Source organism: Anopheles merus, chromosome 3R (genome assembly GCF_017562075.2).
Source record: "Anopheles merus strain MAF chromosome 3R, AmerM5.1, whole genome shotgun sequence".
Lineage (NCBI taxonomy): Eukaryota > Metazoa > Arthropoda > Insecta > Diptera > Culicidae > Anopheles > Anopheles merus.
In genome coordinates, this window is record NC_054084.1 from 36,349,492 (window position 1) to 36,369,058 (window position 19,567).

Sequence of the window (19,567 nt, forward strand, 5' to 3'; positions counted from 1 at the left end):
AATTAAATGGAGGTGTTCCCCATCTACACCGATTCCATTCAAGCACACGCAAAAACGCTTCCCTTTGCATGAGTGTAGCCGCGCCCTGTGCGCGTACCTGTCAGCGCACCCATACCACCGGATCCAATACTTCACTCCGGGTTAAAAGCCTGTGTCGGTCTTGTAGGCGGCACACACACGAACGGGCGCACGCTTCGAAACCCGCTTGAGTGAAGCTGATTTCAGCAAAGGCCAGCATCGCCACTCCAAAGTGGCATTCGCCATTCGTCTGTGAACTTGTACAATAGTGCTCGCCTCACAAATCTCGCACGACCGACCGGACGGTGGTGTACACGCGCTCTCGCGGTGGTTAGCGGCCTAGCGTCTCAACAAAGAAAAGCCCTGAGTCCGTCACGACGGGCGACTAAAAGTGTGCGGTTGTTTTTTTTCGTTCTTCGTTGCCCTTAGCAAGCCCGCGGAGAACGCATTTCTTGTTCCCAATTGTAGCGAATACAAGAGGCGCACACACAGAGAGGCAAGCCGAGATCCGGATGTCAGTGCGGAGTTGTCATCTTTCCCGCAGGAGAACTGTCAAGTGTGCGAGGAGAGCTGCTGGCGACGAAAAGGTAGAAATAATGCGTTGCCAAGGCTAAAAATTTACAAAATCGCGCTTTCGCGTGCGTGTTGTGAGTGTGTGTCTGTGTGCGTGCTGATGGGATTTGGATTCGTGCAATTCCCGCACAGCGTGTGTGTTTTGTGATATTTGGTGGAGGTGGTGGTGGTGGTGGTGGGATGGTGTTGCTCACGTCTTTCCTCACAGATCCACGATACAGTGCCGGTGGTGCAGAATACACAGCCAACTACGCTCAACCAAAGGGCGAAAAAAAATCACACACACGTACAGTACGCTCTTCCTGAACCTTCCGCTTCGCTCCTGTGGGGGTATGCGGAAGATTGGTGTATGTGTATGTGTGTTGCGAGAAGGGAGGAAGATGTTGGGTTTGTTGAAATGAAGATTAATTGAGAGGCAGGAGAGAAGATGGGGCAGTGCGCTGCTGCTGTGGATCTTGTGCGATCGTCGCGAAACGACGGATGTAGTGCCAAACCTTGTTGTATGTGTGTGTGCGGATTGGTCCGAATTGGTGATGCTGCTGACTGCCGAGAAATATTGTGGCGGCGATGGTGAAAGAAAACGGGGAGATCCTCCGCGTTGGCCACTGAGCGGCAGGAGCAGAGCAGCAAGAGAAGGGATGCAGCGCACCGCGTTGTGTCCGTGAAAGAGTGAGCAAAAGGACCGCTTTCGATCCGAGTGCTATTGTGCATCAATGTTTGGCTGTGTGTGTGAAGGAGGAATTACGTTTTCCTTGGCGGTGTCTCGCGGATTATTACAAAATCCCCACCTCCCACCGCCGCCAATGTAGCATCATAAATCGAACAGTTTTCGATATGAAAACTGTCAAACGGGAAGCAATAGAGCACCAGTAACCGTGTGACGACACACACACACACACACACACACTGCTTGCTGGGGGGAGGGGGTGCAATAAAGGGTCAGTGGGGTAGTGTGGGAGAGCGCACCAGTGCTTGTAAAGGGTTTTTTGATTTTGGGTGCGACGGGGTGTGTGTGTGTGCAAAGGGATGTGCGGTAGTATTGAAAGGGAAAAGAAAAGCGCGAACTTCTTCGAGGTATTTGTGTGTGTGTGTGTGTGCTTGCGTTTGTTCCGATTTGCCGTGTGACGTATGTTACACAGTGCGTCGCCTAGAGGTGAGGAGAGAAGAGGGAGGGCTTGGTACAACGAGTGTCGAAACAATAGAGGACGCATTTAGTACGTGAGAGCAATTACAAAGGAGTAGAGCAGGAAAAAGAAAACAAATCACAGCAAGCCGTGCACACGTCCGCTCCATATCCCGTTCGATGTACCCGCGTGTGTGTGTGTGTATGACACTGCTGCTTGTGTGTGTGTGTGTGTGTGTGTGTGCTTCTATCCTTCTCTATTGCTCTATGTGTGTGTGTGTCTGTGCGCTGTGTGGACTTTAAATGACAGTGTGTTTTTTCTGTGTTGTTTTCGGCTGCCAAATTTTCATCCCTCATTGCTTCCGGCAGCGTCCACTGCTGCTTCATCAACGCGCGATTCGTGTGCTGATGTGTGTTTTATTTTCTATTTCTTTCCTATTTTGTTGCAACGGCTATGTACAGAGCGGATCTTCTGTTGCAGACATTGAAGATGCATTCCACAGCAGCAGTCGGATCAACCGGACCGGCATTATAAACGGAGAATCCCGCAGCAGCTTCCTAACAACATGATACGGTGGTAAACAACGGTAAGCACGGGAACGAAAACGATAGTTATCCTTGCACAAAACTTTGTTGATAAAAATGCCTTTGTTTTTGATTTTTTTTTTTAATATTGATGGTCAGTGCTAATACTTTGTTGTATTTATATACGGGGCTTTTAAATATATTTTAAAAATATCTTTTTATTTCTTATCGAGTATTGTATTTTGGTAAATGATCCCTCAAATTTAGCCATGTTTGCCAAAATGCTGCATGCAAAAAATGCAAAATGCTTTGAAGCCTATTCTCCTTCTAAGCAAGCTAGTATGCGCCGCTCGTATCCTTGCAAAGGACACCCGCAAAGTTCAATAAACTGGGAAGGTGTGGGAAGGCAAAAAGTGAAAGTTTTTTCTCCCTGCCGTTATTTGCTGGTGTTTGTCTGCAATGAACTGCATTGGAAATAATAATAAAAAAAAATCATTTTAAAAATTGATTCTACTTGTGAATGTGAAAAAGTGTTTGTTCCTGCAACAAAATTAAATCAAAACCCAAAAAAGGACCATTTGAAGGTTTCTTTGTTCGCACGCAACATCGTTTTCTCCCGATAAATGATGACGTTCGCACAAACGGCGCGCGCGTTTCTATGTATGTGTGCACTCTTTGTCGGTGTGTGGGGAGTCTCTAGCAGCAAAGTATCCTTGCGCGCACGTGTGTGTCCTTACATGACGTGTGGGGCATGTAAACGGGCATGTCTTGGAGTCGGAATGTCAGTGACCAGATAGGGTTATAGAAGGGATGCCCATTCCCGTTTCGGCCGAAGCCGTGCTTTGTTTTATTTTTCCATCTTCACCCCTCCCCTTAAAGGTGGTTGTGCGTGCTAAAGATGTGGGGGAAGGGTTCTGCGTGGCGTACGCGATAGCCGGCTTTTCAATCGCCCTGCAAAATTGAGAGAGAGAAAGAGAGAGATAGAGAGAGAAAAAGAGAGAAATGGTACGAGAAAAGGTGAAACGGAAGCGAAATAGAAGCGTTTTGGAGTAGATTCTCTCAAATGTCTAAGAACGATGATGAGTAGATGTGTGTTGGTGTGTGAGAGAAAGAGAGAGAGAGAGAGAGAGAGAGAAAGAGTAACAAACAGCCTGAGAGCAAGAGAGACGCGACGCGCACATTACATCCGCTGTAAAAGTAGTTAACTTCGAAACAAAGAGGCCCTTCTACTAAACCGGGGCTAAACGGGCGACCAGCTGGTTTTTGTTAGTTTGGCTGGCCACTGGGAGTGCTCTGGCGTGTGTGTGTGTTGCTGTTTGAGTAAAGACAGAGAAATTGAACTCTCCGCGTGGTAAAGTGGTGGTTGCAAAAGTGTGTATGGTGATGAGAGCAGGGAGAGGATGGGCGGCGGGGGATGGTCATGCGTGTTGCGTGGGGTAAAAGGGGCTGCAAGTGGGGCGCAAACGTTCATTAGCACCCGAAGCACGCGATGAATTGAAGTTTTGTTTCGCGCTGCGTACAATTTCAATAGAAAACATTTCAAACCTAAGGAGATAGTGGATTTTTGTCATGACTTTTACTTTAGAAAATGAGTTAAATTCAGGACATAGTAATGCGATGTGACAGCTCCAGTTTTAAGCTTTTTAATGTATTTCTTGTGAGAATGGACGAATTCAAACACTAGCATTTCATGATTTTGGATTGTTTTTAAAATTGTAAAGAATTAGAGGAAATTTATTATCATCTGACTCAAATTGAAATTAATTGACTCTTTTTGCATGGCTATCATTTATTTAAATCGATGACAGTTATCGTATTTCACGCGCGAGTAAATAATTCATTGCGGAGGAATTAATGAAATAGATTGTGGAATAAAATAGATATCACAGAAACTAGCTCTGCACCCTTTAATTCATCCAGAATGCATAAAATGACACACCTATCGCGTAATTGCACTGACCACCCTCAAATGGCGCTGACCGCCATGGGATCATGGGCGCATCTCAACTATGAGGGCTGGCGAATGTTAAAAGACCCATAAATCAGTAGACCCTCGTCATAGCAGGGGAGAAGAGAGGTCATTTGTGTGCAGGAAACACAGGAAACACAACGATAGGCAGCTACGGTTGACACGTTGGCATTTTATTGCATTTCAAGCCGTAATGAATGAGAGCTGTGATCGTTACGTGACACATTCCCAAACAATCCATGCCAGGCCACCAAGTAGGAGTAAAAGGGTATCAGATGGAAATTACTGTATTGAAATGTTTATCTTGAAGTTATATTGTTTGAAAATTACATCCAAATTGATCAAATAATTTGCTTTGACACATGATGTTTCCTTTTGTGAATGCTTTAACCGAAGCTTCAACCCTTCAAAAGTGCAATAAATGTTTGTTGAAGGCTTTGCTGTTATTGACCTTTTCGCTAAACTATGCTTGTATAAAAGAACACTCAAGTCCTTGAACATTTATTTAATTTCTTGATCCAAGATAGAAAGTGAAAAACAGCACCGATCGAGCGAATGTGTAAAATGGGAAGAAAAGAGATCGAAAAGCTCAATATCATTGTACCTATCCGTTGTGCCCGTACGCGCCCAAAAACCAACCTGACATCCTGTGTGGTTTTAAGCAACGGTCGACCATTCCTCCTCTCCCCTTGAAACAGCATAAGCATCCCAGCAGCATCCTGTTTCAACGAGGAAAAAAGGCCAGCAAAGCAATAACATCGCAACAACACTTTTAACCGCCTCGCGCAGGGGCTGGTCCTTCGCGCCCGCTTGATGGAAAAGCAAATGGAGAAAAAAGAAAGAAAGGAAGCAGAACGAAGGGCGAAGGCAGCAGCAGCAGCATCAGTCGGAACAAAAATCTCGACAATTCTGCTTTATGCGTCTCATCGTTTCACCCCTTTTTTCTCGCCTTTCCGTGCCTCTCAACACATACGCACACACATGCACACACTTGTCTTGTTGAGATGTTCGGGCTTCCTTCACCGTTGTGCAGGTTGTCTGTTGTTGATCCTGCACCCTTCAGCGCCTTTCAGGCTCTCCTTTTTAACCTTTTTCGCTTTAGCGTGACAGGGGAGTTTTGGGAAACGATCAGCTAGACTTGTTTCTGTACAAGTGATGTGCTCTTTGGAGCGCACCCACGACTCCGGTTATTGTTATTCTGATTCTGACTCTGTCATAATCCGAACCACTAGTTGCGCCTGGAGTCGTCCGGAGTCGTCCCGAGTAGTTCGAAGTCGTTCGGAATCGTCCGGAGACACCCGAAGTCGTTCGGAGTCGTCTGGAGTCGTTCAGAGTCGTCCAAAATCGTCCGGAGTCGTTTGGAATCAAAGTCGGTCGGAGTCAACAGGAGCCGTGCGGTGCAATATGCTTGTGATCACGCATTTCATTTCGTTGTGTTTTTTGTCTTTCCCTTTGCGCTTGCACGCTGGAAGATTCCAACTCCAACCGATTCCAGACGACTCCGGACGACTCTGACTTGGAACGACTCCGGACGACTCCAACTTGGAACGACTCCGGACGACTCCGACTTGGAACGACTCCGACCGACTCCGGGCTACTCCGCCTCCGAACGACTCCGGGCTACTCCGGACGACTCCGGATAATGACCAGTAACTAACTTTCGGAGTCAGTTTCGAAATTATCGAAGGCGGATCGGAGTCGACTCCGGATTTTTGCCAACTTTACCCATCACTGTTCTGTACATTGGATTTTCTTGTTAGATTCAGTGATTTTTACAATCAATCGTGTTATTCCCCAATTTTTATGTTGATATAATGTTGATGCTAGTTGGACAACTATTTCCCCAGTAATGAATATTAGTTGAGCAATCCCCCAAACTTCATCTCATCAAACGATCCACTTCACCTTGTACGCATCGTTCAACAACCATCTACGCGAATGATTTGCGCCTAATATGTTTACCCATTTTCCTCAACAAAGCAAATCCAAAACGTTCAGTATGTCACTGGCTCTGGAAGTGATCATGCTGCGCGTGCGGCTCCGTGTCCGTGCACCTCGACCGGACCGATTAATCGAGCTACCACCATCACCACCACCACCACCACCACTAGCCGCCAGCTGATCGGCAGAAAAGAGAAGCGAACCCCCATGCATGCGCAAGGGCATCTAAGACGCGCGCGCGCACACACGTGTGCGTGTTGCTTGGGGTTGTTGGTGGTGGTGGTGGTTGGCTTTAAGCAAACGCGAGTTTAAGCGTGCACTAATTCGAGGTTATTTTTATGCTTTTCCACTCGTGCGCATTTCCTTTCCCTCTCTCTCTCTCTCGCCTGCCGCCTGCCGCCCTTTCCATGGGATCGTTTCTTTCAAACGCTTCCTCGGTGTTGTCGATCATCACCCACTTTCTTTGCACATTCGTCACCGCGCAACATTTAGCAGGGTGGCAGTGGGCGGGGTGGCGATCGTGAATGGGACATAGGGGAGGTGCCTCCGCGCAGTGAAAACGTGTAACGTTCCAACGGTCATATGCAAATTGTGTCGTCGCGCGTGTGCTGTCCACTTTGTGTGTGTGGTTTATTGTGTGTGATGCCGTTTCAGCAGGTCAATCTGCATGCGAACCGGCCGATTGTGTAACATGGATAAACAATGCGGTGTTTGACTCTTTAAACATTCGTTGGTCGGTTGTTTTTGTCTACGGTAGCTTGCCGAAATTTGTTGGAGTTTTACGTTAAAAGGGTATGTTTTGAGTGGTGCTTGGAGATGCAGGAGGACACGGTAGATTAAATGTCGTTCAGCTTTGGATTATCAAACACTTCTTCCGATTGGAACAATATCAAAATGTATCTTCTTTTCCTATGAATTGCCCATGGTATTAGGTAGGAACAATATTGGTTATATTTGTGCGATAATCTAAAAAAGATCAACAAAGCATATTTAATCACATAACCAACCAAAACTGGCACTCCAAAACCGCCCACCTAAGAAGTCAGTACTCAATCTCGCATGTAAAATACACTTTTGAACATGAACACATAGAAGCGATACTAAAAAAATCTCCATTTCCCAATCGCACGTGGTCCCATTCTCACAGTGTGTTAATGCTACTCAAACGCCATGCTTTCAAATGGAGGATCGCGTTAGACTTAAGTGATCACTCCAACGGCTGACTGGCTGGACTGGATGGTTGCGCAAACACAGACACACATTCCGTAGAGAGCGAGAGAGCGAGAGAGAGGGAGGCTGTAGATCCATAGAACCATTCTACGAAATGATGATCGTGGGTCGAGGGATCTCGACGCCTAGCCTTCCCTTTTTTTGTTCATATCGTCTCGGAAAGGAAGGCATTCATTACGAACGCGAAAGAATACCCTGCGCACGCGGCTGCTCTCTCTCTCTCTCTCTCTCTCTCTCTCTCGCTCTCTCTCGCTCTCTCTTACTCTCACCCCTAGAGCCGAGTTAATTAACCATCCATCCACCCATCCATCCATCCAGACTTCCTCAATGTCAAGGTCATTTGGGTTGCGTCTGTCTAGATCTATTTTCGGGATTGCTTAATTCAATTTACCCCACGAGCACTTCTCCGGCCGCTAATAGGGCGGTCGGCGTGCGCCTGTGGTGGTGCGAGGCGAAGAAAGAAATGGCTCTTCCACATCAAGTTCTTTCCTGCCTTTGGGTAGAACGGGGTGAGCTCGCGAGACCTTTGACCGTGACTGACTGCTCTGCCTGCCTGCCAGTGCGTGTTTGTGTGTGTGTGTGCTCATAATCATGCTGGTATGGTCGGCAACATAGACCAAAGGAAGAAACGATTCGTTCAATCGATCGTACCCACAGCATCTGCTGTTCACTTTTGGCAGTATTTTCAGATACTCGTTACCAGTACAGACTTGAGTGTTAGTTTCGGTAAGGAAATTATTTTCCACCGATTTTCATATGAACAAAGAGTTGGTAGAGTCGTTGAATACAGGGTTTCGAATCATATAAGGGAATAGTTCAATCACTTAGGGGAATGTTGCAAATCGGTAGGGGAATGTTGCAAGCAAGCTGTGGATGTTTGCAATCACTTAGGGGAGTTTTGCAATCGATTAGGGGAATGTTGCAATCGTACTGTGGAGCTGTCATCAGACTGTGGGTGCCGATGTAAAAAGCAACGAATTGGTACCGATGATGTTTTTTTATAAAACATCGTTTGGAGTTGTTTTCGTGTGGGATTCTGCTGTACATATGATAAACTAAATAAATCCTGCTGCAGAACCATAATTAAACATGATAAGTTAGTAAGATTGACGAAAATATTTTAAGGTATTTACAGCGGTACCCACAGTCTGATGACAGCTCCACAGTACGCTTGCAACATTCCCCTAATCGATTGCAAAACTCCCCTAAGTGATTGCAAACATCCACAGCTTGCATGCAATATTCCCCTACCGATTTGCAACATTCCCCTAAGTGATTGAACTATTCCCTTATATGATTCGAAACCCTGTAAAAGAGAAAACAAGCTGCTCCTTCAGTTATAACAATCGGGACTGTTCTTGTGTGTGCGGGAGTGGTTCGGTCTTGGGATCATCTAGTTCGCTTGTAGAATTCAATCTGTTTTCTGCGGTGGTAGATAACATACTGACAGCTGAGGATATTCAGCTACAAGCTATTATCACTGTCATTTCATTTATTTTGTCTAGCTAATGGTTTTACACAAAAGTATAAGTTGCTTATAACTAGTCTCAACCATGGCAGGATGTATGTATAATAGGTGAAGTATGAATAGAAAACACGGCTGGGAAGGAGCTAGAGGAGGACGATGTTTTAGTAGACGGGGAGAGACATAAAAGTCGATAGAGGAAAGAAGAGGAGGGACTGCATGGAGTAGGATATGGAGGCGATGAATGATGATCGGGCTTGAGTACGGCGTAATTCGAGTGACTCAAGCTCAAAAAATTGAAGCTGAACAGGATACAGAGGGAGTTGGTGTCCAGGGTCGAGTATTCTCCGGAGTGCCAAACGTGTGAACGCTTTTTCTGCATGGTGACTTGGCAGGGATAAGCGACCAACTTCCTAAGAATTCCATTTCTCAAGACAGCACAAAAAAGTAAGAATATTGATAAGTTTGCACAACAGAATACTTGATTGAAAACCTGGTTGTAGTGTTCCGCTTTCCTATATAATGATTGATGAATTTAGAAATTACTCACAATTAAAGTATATTAAAACGATCGAACTAACGTCATTACATCTAGAGCTTTGTTTTTCCGAATAAAAAAAAAGTTAAAGATATTAAGAATTATACTTTTTTTTACAACATGAACATTTAGACAGTTGTCATATTCCATATATGGTTTACTCTCTCGGATGAATGTCTCCCTAAGGTAGATTTTCCTAAACTGCATATGCGATTTGACTGCATAGATTCTCTAAGGCGAGTTTTTGAATGACAGTTTTTACTATTTTATTTAGTGGTCAATAGAGACCATATTCCATATAGTGGTTAAAAATTGACCAGCCTCCCTTGGCTACGCCGTAGCAACACATTGATTTACAGTGAAATCTCTGTGAGGTGAATCGTAAAAAGACCGTTTGGAGAGCTTGGAAAAGTATTCATGTTGAGGAAAACTTATGAAGGTATTGCTATGAGGTATCCCAGAAACCACGGAAAAACATGGCATCCTTTGACCAACAGTGACCCAAAAATACACCCTTAAGAATTTCGGTTGCCAAATCGCATGTAATGTGTTCGGAAGATAGCTACGGTCGCCATGTAATGCGATGATAGTACAACTGTACCTCGAGTATCGTCGCGGTAGGTCAGTGTTTCGCTGACATGTATCGATGAAGAATCATACTTTGTTCGAAGCGGACTTTTCAACACTTGATCGTCCGGGCGATCATAGAAACCCAAAAGGGGTTTCCCTTACTGGAAACGTTGGAGTTTAGAAGCCTTACCTTGGGTAGGGGGACATAACTAAACTCTTGAAATAAGTTGGAAGGTGAAGGTTTTCGGCAGCGTAATGTCCTATCTTGACAGTCCGAACGAATCTGACTTGCCATGGTCGGAATTGCTTTTATTTATACTCCAATGAAGTTAAGAGTTTCGCACATTTGGTTCCGGATTTTATGTTGGGAAGTTATTGTTTTCACCCAGCTAGTTACGTTTGTCTTTTGTTGACAAGAACGATAGTTCTTGTCACTAAGTTCCTGTTTTGGGTTTAATGCATATACTGTTCCTACTTTGGGTTACATACTGTTGTTCCTGCTTATGTTGTGCGTTTCGGTTGTTTTTGATAAGTGTGTCACATCTCTTATTTGTTTGAATGGACGGCCTGAATTCTTCCGGGTGTGTTGCTATGGTATGATCTGATTTACTGAATGTGTTGTAATGAATGTGTTACAATGGTGTGGTTTGGCTTTCTAAAGTGTGTTACAATGTGTCTATATCTGATAGTGTGTATTATAATAAGTTTTATATAGCTTTTTTATATGCTACACGCATATGCAATTTAAAGGATATTCGCCTAAGAAAGACATTCATCTTGAAAAGAAATGTATGGAATATGACGGAACCTTAAAAATGTTCAATATTAAACAATTCATCTAGCAGAGACTACACATTAGTGAGATTTCACTGTATTTTCCCTAAGATCAAAATCTCTGTATGCTGAAGGATCTGCCATTCGATTTTCATTCATACGTTTGGAAATGAGCTAAGTTCGTCGAACGCGCGAATTGTCACATTCGTCCGGTGTGAAGGAGCTCTAATGCGTAACTTGCTTAACGTAACGTGATCGTGGCGGCGCAGGTTGCTACACTTATGCTGCAAAATGATTGAAAACCACTGCTGCATTTCTATTGAAAATGTTTCGCGCTGGTTTTCGATAAAATATGATTGATTCCGATGATAAATTTCACATCACGTAGATTGCTCAATTCTGCCAGAGAACCTGCTTCTTTATGGTTTATAAACATACACAAAATAAATTAAAATGAGTTTGTTACGTTTTCTTGTATCTTTATTGCACTACCTGTTCTCTCGCGTCTCTTGTACAATTCTCTTGTTCCCATGTGCCCCCGACATCCGGCCGCTGTCACTTGTTATTCCCCGAGGTGCGTATAGACGTGCCGGTGGACGCACTGCTAGCCAAAAGGGTTCACTCCGCACAGTGGGGTGTCCTGCCAACAGAGTTTAACTCTTTTCATGTTGAGATCGGCATTGAAAAAGTCACACACAGAACAATCTGGCATGTCATCAGCCTGGATAATTCGACTGTTTCGAATGAAGCATATATTACGCGCGAGGCAAGTAGCTCTGGTTGCAAAATTGAGGTACAGACGATCCCCGAGATACACGGTAAATGGGGACCGAAAACGGCAGCAAAATACCGCGTATCTCGAATTTCCTGCGTAAGTCCAATCTCGTAATTTGCAGCCAAAATATCACTAATCTTCGTGTAATGTTGCAAGTACGGGGTGGTTTTATCCCCCAATTTAATTATTTGATATGCTTCTACTGCATGTAACCGTTTTAAACCTTTGGAAATGGTATTTTACATTCGATCAATACGGAAATTATTTGGTATTTCACAATGGATGTGTCAAATCAGTACAATTTGCTCAAAGAACTGTCAAATTTGGAAAACTGCGTATCTCCGAATCCGCGTATAAGAGGTCTCGGGGACCGCCTGTACTTTTGCAAATGTCACTCTACATGGCTTCTATTTGCATGGTGAGAGATGAGATGTGAGTAGTGAGTTCTTCTGCGTAATGAACATACAGCACGTGTACATGTGCCCTGCTCACACCGGCCAAAGGTGAGATGAGTGTATGCGTTTATTCATGCATTTTTTCTTCATGTTCTAGAAGAAAAAAAATGCACCGAAGACAAGAGATAAGAGAAGAGAAGAGATTAAAAGACTCGCGACTGCATTCGTCTCTAGGTCTCTAGACCAGGGGCCTCCAAACTTTTCACTATTTATTTTAACCTCTACCAAGTCGTCGCGGGTCACATTACAGACTATTGAGGGCCGCATGCAGCTCGCGGGCCGAAGTTTGGAGACCTCTGGTCTAGACGCCCCAGATAAAAACCATTTGCAAGGTGCCCTCAACGAAGCTTCCCCAAAGAAGAATCCCATTTTTCTGCAGAGCTCCAAAGCGAAACGGCACCCATTGAGTGTTGTGCGTACACGGTGCCAGTAAAACGATAAGGCATCGAAAGAAAAAGGTGGTTTATTTTTAGGCGCGCTTTCCTATCCAAAGTGTTTCGCCGGCCGGCAAGGGTAGAGTTTTCTTGGATTTCGCTACATGAATTACACCGTATACATCACAGTTTATTCTACGTCAAAATGACCTTGGCTACATTATTTTTGTTAATTGTGGAACGAACAATCATTGGAACGCATCTATTTACGCATTATTTTATCCGTTCCATTACAACCACGCGATCACGCGTGCAGCCACGCGGTTGGAAAATGATGTCATTGGCGAAATGAATCCGTTCTTCGGCGCACACGTATGTGTGTGTTGGTCTCGAAGATGCATAGACGATTGGGGCTGGGGCTCTCTGCTAGTTCTAGACCCTTCTGAGGAAGAAGAAGCATGCTACTCCTCTTCGCTGGTATCTGCGAAATAATAAGGGAACGTGGCAGGTTGTCGTATGCGATGTTTCGAGCATGGAAGAAAAACAAAAGCCCGACTGTGGTATGGCTTTTTGGACAGGCAGAAGAACTCCGAAGTGAGTCGTGTGCCATTCTTGTACTGTTTGCAATCGTCAGTTCGCGCATGTAGAATGGCGGAAAGTTAGTTGCAATGAAATCACGTGATCGTCTCCCCATTGGCGTTTAATTATCACACTGTTGTATCCACCTTACATTAAATGCGCAACCATTTCAAAATGGCAGGATAACGCACTGCAAACAATACACTACACAAATGTGGCGTTGTGTCGGTCCGGCTCTATTTGTGGGCCTGTGCATTTGTAGGGCGTATGGGTGCGCTAGCATGCGTATGCGAGTATGCGTGAGCGAGTGCGCCAATGTTATTCCCCCGTGGAGTGTTCTGATTGGGCTGGGGCGAATCCTACCACACACACACACACACCAGCAGACCTGCAGGAACACATCTTAACATCCGAAACGTATAAAGCAAGAATTCCGGCTGCCAAAGAAACTATTTCCCGGCCGAGCTCCAAAGTGAGAAGAATTGAAAACTGTGCATCCAGTATTGTGTGTTTGTGCATATTCATGTGTAGCTAGGGTTTCATACTGCAATCTAAGAAAATTATTTCTTGTCCGCTGTCTGGTCGTCCTAGCGATTGTGAAATTGTTCATAATTTGCTTTAGTTTCTTCTTCTGTGACGTCTTCTGCAAACATCGACGATGTCGAACACAACATGACATGGTCGTGGTTTGGTGAAATTCTACAACTACTTGTTGCCATACGCTTTTGAATTCAGTTTTTATCGAAAGCGCACGACCGTCACGCCATTTTCGCTGTCCTCTGGCTACGACAGACAATGAAGTCATCCGCAAAATATTCCATTCTAATAAAGATGCAACATATAGTCGCATCACCACACACCGATCAAGTGATCCGCGGCTTCGCTTTGGTGCTTCATTGTTACGCCATTTTCTCTAGTTCGTGTATGGCGAAGGGCGAAAGCCCTCAATGATGATCGCATTACTACTTCATTCAATCTTTTTATTTTTGGGTTTGTGGTTGTGATTGTTTGCACTGTACGTTTCTAAGAGAACTTCTTGTTTTACAGAAAATGCAATTGTTTTAGAAAACTCAACGATATACCATTATATTACGACGTCATAATATTTTTTTAAATTTCCGTCTTCAAATCTCTCTTGTCTACGCAACATATCTAATCCAATGTTTCCTTTGCACTCTCTCTCCCTCTCTCTTCCACAGTATCCGGGAGTACGTACAAATCTAACCAGTGCAATTTTAGCGTGTCAAACGGCGAGTGTGCAATGTGTTGTTAGTTAATTCCTCAGCCCATCTGACTGTGTGGCGTGGAGGTCTGTGTTTCGTACCCAGTGTGTGTGTGTGCTGATGCTTTTTGCAAATAAAAAGCGTTAACAAAAATCGTTTTAAACTTCAAGACACCGTGGTCTACACAACCGTGTAGAAATAGAAGAAGATCGACGAGGAATGAGACGACCGGCAGTAGTGCAACGGCTCGATAATAGATTGCCCATCATCATCATCATCATCAACGGAAGGTGCTAAGGCTGCCACGACGCGCGTTAGGGTTTGTGTTGTAGCAAAGCGATCGTGTCGCGCGACACTATCATTCATCCTGCCAGCAGAAGCGAAGATGCTTCCCCGGGACGTAGCATGTGTGCGGGAAAAGGAGTGAGTGGAGTTATGCGTGGAGCTTTGCGTGTGTGCTGCGGCAGGCAGGGGGGCGCATAACGACGATAAGCGTTAGACTGCTGCCGCTGCTGCTGCTGCTGTACTCCTGGCAGCTGAATGCTTAATGGAGAACGTACTCGTGTGTTGGATGATTTGGTTGTTGTGGTAGTAGTAGTAGTGCCTGTCTCTGCTAGAGCGGTGTGCGCAGGGTGTGCATTATTCAAACGCAAACGGCAATACAGTGGCGCGTGTGTGTGTGAGAGAAAGAGAGAGAGAGAGCAATCCTAGCAAACACGCGTTTGCGGCGGCGTTTTGCGCTAAGGAAACGCGTTGGCGCATCTAAGCAGGCGGCGATAACGTGCAATATTGAAAATATATAGCCGTCGTTACCCAGCAGCAGTAGCATCTGCCACTCGCTTTAAGGTCGAGATGATGGTGCGTTACACAAGAACCCGACCTGTGTACCGTGGTCCGCGTGAATAGTATGTGTGTGGAGTGTGCAATCCGTGAGATGTTAGTCATCCTGCTTCGATAGTACACTGGACACGGCTCTGTAAAGCAGACATGTACGACGGTGTACAAAGATTTTAACGTGTTTCCTGTGTCCTCTTTGTGTTAACGTTTGTGTGAGTGTAAGTGTATTTGAGTGCGAGTGCGCGCGCGTCCGTTTAAAGTGTGTGTTTTTCGTTGTTGTTGTTATTATTGTTGTTATTCGGGGCGCTCCGTGCTGCGTTCCGTTTGGCAAACGCGGCGGGTCGTGTCTGTGTGTTTGTTTGAGCGTTATCACCACACCACCTGCTGCCACCTCGGGGCGGGTGTCTGCGTCGAGTCGGCCGCGCGATTTTTTTGTCGCCATTCGCGCAGACAGCTCGGCAGCTTTTTAGGCGCAGGCGGTGGCCGCTCTCGTGTACCCTCCCACCCATCCATCCCCCGTGCGCAATGTGGCCGGGTGTGCTGTGTCTGCAGCAGGAGGGAACCCACCGTGTGCTATCAGCTCACGTAGCGAATGGAAAAGTGTCGTCGCGTGTGCGTGTTTGTGTGTGTGCAATAGATCCACTGTTAGTCATCTGGTGAGCACACCTAACAGTATGTGAAGAGTTCCGTGCGGAAGTGATAGAAGAGGAGTAGTAAAGCAAAAAGGAAGCAATGGCTGGACAGTAAGAGCGTAGTGTTGTGTGCGCGTGTGTCTGTGCGTCGCATGTGGTTTGGATGGGAAGTGAGGCGCGCGTGTCTGACGGAAAGAACGCAACCCGTGTGTGTTCTGGTGTGTGATAGTGAAACGGAGAGAAATGCTGGAGCATTGTAACGCGACCGGAAAGATAGGTTAGAGTAAAAATAGCAACAACAGCTACCGCCTGTAATATAGAAATATAGTGTGTCGCCGATTGTGAAACAACTAGTTGTTGTTTTGGCATTGTGTATAGTTACAATATATCAATTTCTACAACCACTCGTACGATTAAGTGCTAGTTAAGCTCTAGCCAGCACTGTTTCTTCAACGCTTGTTGTCGGATTGCCTAGCAGCCGACCCTTCAATCAACGGCAGAAGTTTGACAATTCTCGCCTGCTTTTTTCACTAAAAGTACAAAGCATCACTCCCAGGCAGTGGTGATACCCACCCACACTCACTCTCAACGAACTCATGGGAAACCGCAGGAAGAGCGGGTCAAGGTGTACTAGCAAACATTCTGTAACGTAACGTAACGGTAACGGTAAGAAGCATTACTAAAGAGGCTAGCAGAGCACAACAATAATATAGGCTAGCGAACCAGCGATAGGCTTTTGTGGCACAAAAGTTACAAAAAACAGAGCTACCTTCCTCAAACACCCACCCACCTGGCCCAGCAAGCAGTGCGAGGAAAGAACGGGCGACGGCTGGGTCGACGTATTTGCGCGCTGCGCTGCTGTACCGCATCAACCGCGCCATCCGGGACATGGCTAACCCGACGAACTTCATCCGGGAGAAGGTTAGTGGGCAGCGGTTCCGCTACACCGACGATGAGTTCAATCTGGACCTTACGTGTAAGTATGATTGCATTTTACCAGTTGAACCTTAGTGTATTAGTTTTTTTTTAAATAGAGTTTGACATGCTGAACTTTTGATATTGTGGGGAAACACGTTTTGCTGTAAATCATTATGAATTTAAGGACATTTCCGACGTTGGTTAATGAAAACAGGAATACAGAATGAATCTTAATAGATCTGAACACAAGTGATGAGAAAAATGAAGTTTTTGTCGGAATCGATTCCGGCTAGCTCCGCAGTTTTCTGGTATCGATTCCGGATAGTAGGTCGGGAATCAGTTTTGGGAATCGATTCCAGATAGTAGGTCCGGAATCATTTCGAGTCTTCCAGAGTCGATCGGAATCGACCGGAATCGGAGTCGATCGGAGTCAACAGCAGCCGTCCGGTGTAATGTGCTTGTTATCAGGTATTTCATTTCATTTTCATTTTGTTGTGTTTTTTTGTTAATTTCAATTTGCGCATGCACTTCATATACAGGCCTTTGTTTCAAAGGCCGACTCTGGACGACTCCGGACGACTCCGACACCAACCGATTACGGACGACTCCGGACGACTGCGACTCCAACCGATTCCGGACGACTCCAGACGACTCCGGATAAATTTGGGCGTTTCAACCTTCTGGAGTCGGATCTGAAATTATCGGAGTAGGATCGGATTTTTATCAAATTTAGCCATCACTAGTTTACTTGTTACGCTTAGCTGTTTCACTCATTTCATTGCTTAATTTAGTTAAATAATTTAGCTAATTTTTTAAAACTTTTGTTCTACTACCATTCAACAACCAGTTACTGTTTATTAGTTACTGTAACACGATATCATTGAAAACCAGTTACAGCCTTCGAAAAAAAAATAATTAAATTCCATCGACTCTTTGATTTTGTAAACTAAAATGCCGATCTTCATAGTACATCGCAATGTACTTCTCTTATTGAACTGTCGCCATCCTCCTCAGCTTGATCCCTCTGAGGATCGCACGAAACGATCTGCCACTATGAGAGAAAAAAAGACCGTATCATTTAGTACAATTGTAAAACCATTTTGTTCCACCACCACCCATCGGGTCAATGATCGCTCTCGCTCTCGGTGTGCGTTCGCGGTGGCCGTTTGACGCTAGAGTGCACTTTTGCCCAATGTAAAAACAGACAACAAACCGGGGTAGCGTTCATCAAGTTTGCTTAGTCGATGACGGCGAGACGAGGGAGGAAGGGAAAGGAACACGTTATGTGTGACCACAATTGCCCGCGTACTGTCCTATCTCTTGATTTGTATGAGCGTTTACTTACAGTTTTTCTTTCACCACAAATATTACTTGCCAAATGATTTCAAATATGACAGTTGACAAATTGCAAACTGCACGACCGATGTGCATCGATGACAGTAAATCGTATGCCCCCCTTTGCCACAGGTTTTTTAAAGTGTGTTGTGGGTGTGTGTGTGTGTATGGGTGCATGCGAGCCCTCAAGAATCATCCGCCTGCTTTTAAACCTACTCCCTCCCAGTCCAATGCACGCGTCGTCCAGTCTTTACGCTTCGCGGGTCTTTTCGGTCATAAATGACCTTCACGAAGTTTGTCACACACACGTACCCCCGTCAAGTACGTGCACGATCGCGTCACAAGTGTTTTGTGCTATTTTCGTTCGAGGTCATCGGGAGACACGGCGACGATGGCGATCGACTCGGTCGACGCGGGGGCTGGGCAAAGGGGGGGAGTGCACAAGAATGCGTTTTTTTGTGAAATGCCAAGAAAAGAGAACTTTGGAAACGATCTGTTGTCGATCAAATGTGTAATGCTGGAGGTGTATAAATGCTGGTATTGCTTTTTTTGTTTTCGAATTGAGGAAAAATGCTTATTTAGATGTTAAGCCAAACCGGATAAGTTAATACAACCCACCAATCGATATTTATTTGAAGGTAAATATATGGAGTTTTTTGATCAGCTGAGGAAATATTTACATACACCGATCCGAGTTTACAGATAGTCGATCACACGAAAATGTGACACAGCTGAGGCACGATGAGGCTTCCATATATTTTAACACCTAAATAAAATTTATTCTATTTACAGTCGTTTCCACCAAATTTTGGCTCAAAGGCATCAATTTGCAACTCTAACCCCCACATGTTTGTGTCTGTCTGAAAATTTGAAAATGGATATGTTTGACACTTGTAGGAATTATGATAATTTTACAATTTAGAATTTTTACAAATTATGAAATTTCAAATTTCATAAAATTTAATGCCATTTCTTACTTACACCTGAAAATACACATGTTAACTTTTTCCACTCTATTAAAACTTCCAAAAATTTCATAAAAAATGTTTAAAAAAAATCATAAAAAGCTAATTAACTTAATTTCAATAATTTTGGAACACACAGTTTAGAATTTTGCAAATAAAGCGATTGACTCACAGTCCAAAATTGATGTCTTACTGACAAAAATATATGTCTATATGACATGAATGAATATATGACTGACAAATAAAATATAAAAATATAATAAGTGAGTGAGAGACAAACTGTATCGAACTGGAACTGGGTTTATAGCATTGGGCCTGTATACTTAAGAAAATGATCCAATTGAAGCGAAAACATTCCTTCCTTGTGGTGTAGCTTTGCAATTACTTTTAAATGCTTTTAAATTCAAAAACTTAATTTGTTATTTCAATTTGTTCATTTACCTGTTGTATTTGTTAATTCTTTTATTTTTAAAGCATAAATTTGCACACATCAATACGTCACCGATTTCTACCTCGGCTACAATCAAACATAAGTAAATGATGGAAGTAAAGAAAAAACGTTCTAATGATACCACAACCATGCCTTTGACCTTGTTTTCAATTGCCACTGATAGTCAGCCCCCAGCACGATGACGCAACTATTTTGATTCGTGAGCGTGTCGTGTATGTGTGTGGAGCCTGTTCGATTGCAGTTGTCTGTCATTTTGGTTGTAAAAATCGAGTCATACACCTTAAATAATTTCGCACA

General features: G+C 44.4%; 1 protein-coding gene across 6 annotated transcripts in view; it reads left to right on the forward strand.

The window, feature by feature from the left end:
• Positions 1-204: 204 nt before the first annotated feature.
• The window catches only part of LOC121598104 (flocculation protein FLO11), a 47,753-nt gene continuing 28,390 nt past the window's right edge, over positions 205-19,567 (forward strand). For 2 of the 6 annotated variants that reach the window (XM_041924671.1, XM_041924675.1), the window contains exons 1-3: positions 205-605; positions 2,177-2,301; positions 14,109-16,577. In XM_041924671.1, coding sequence (XP_041780605.1) covers positions 16,490-16,577 — 88 coding nt within the window. In that variant the 5' untranslated portion in view covers positions 205-605; positions 2,177-2,301; positions 14,109-16,489. Of the gene's footprint in view, positions 606-693; positions 725-884; positions 1,261-2,176; positions 2,302-14,108; positions 16,578-19,567 lie in introns of those variants that run through there. The other 4 variants (XM_041924674.1, XM_041924677.1, XM_041924672.1 and 1 more) reach the window with 4 other exon arrangements.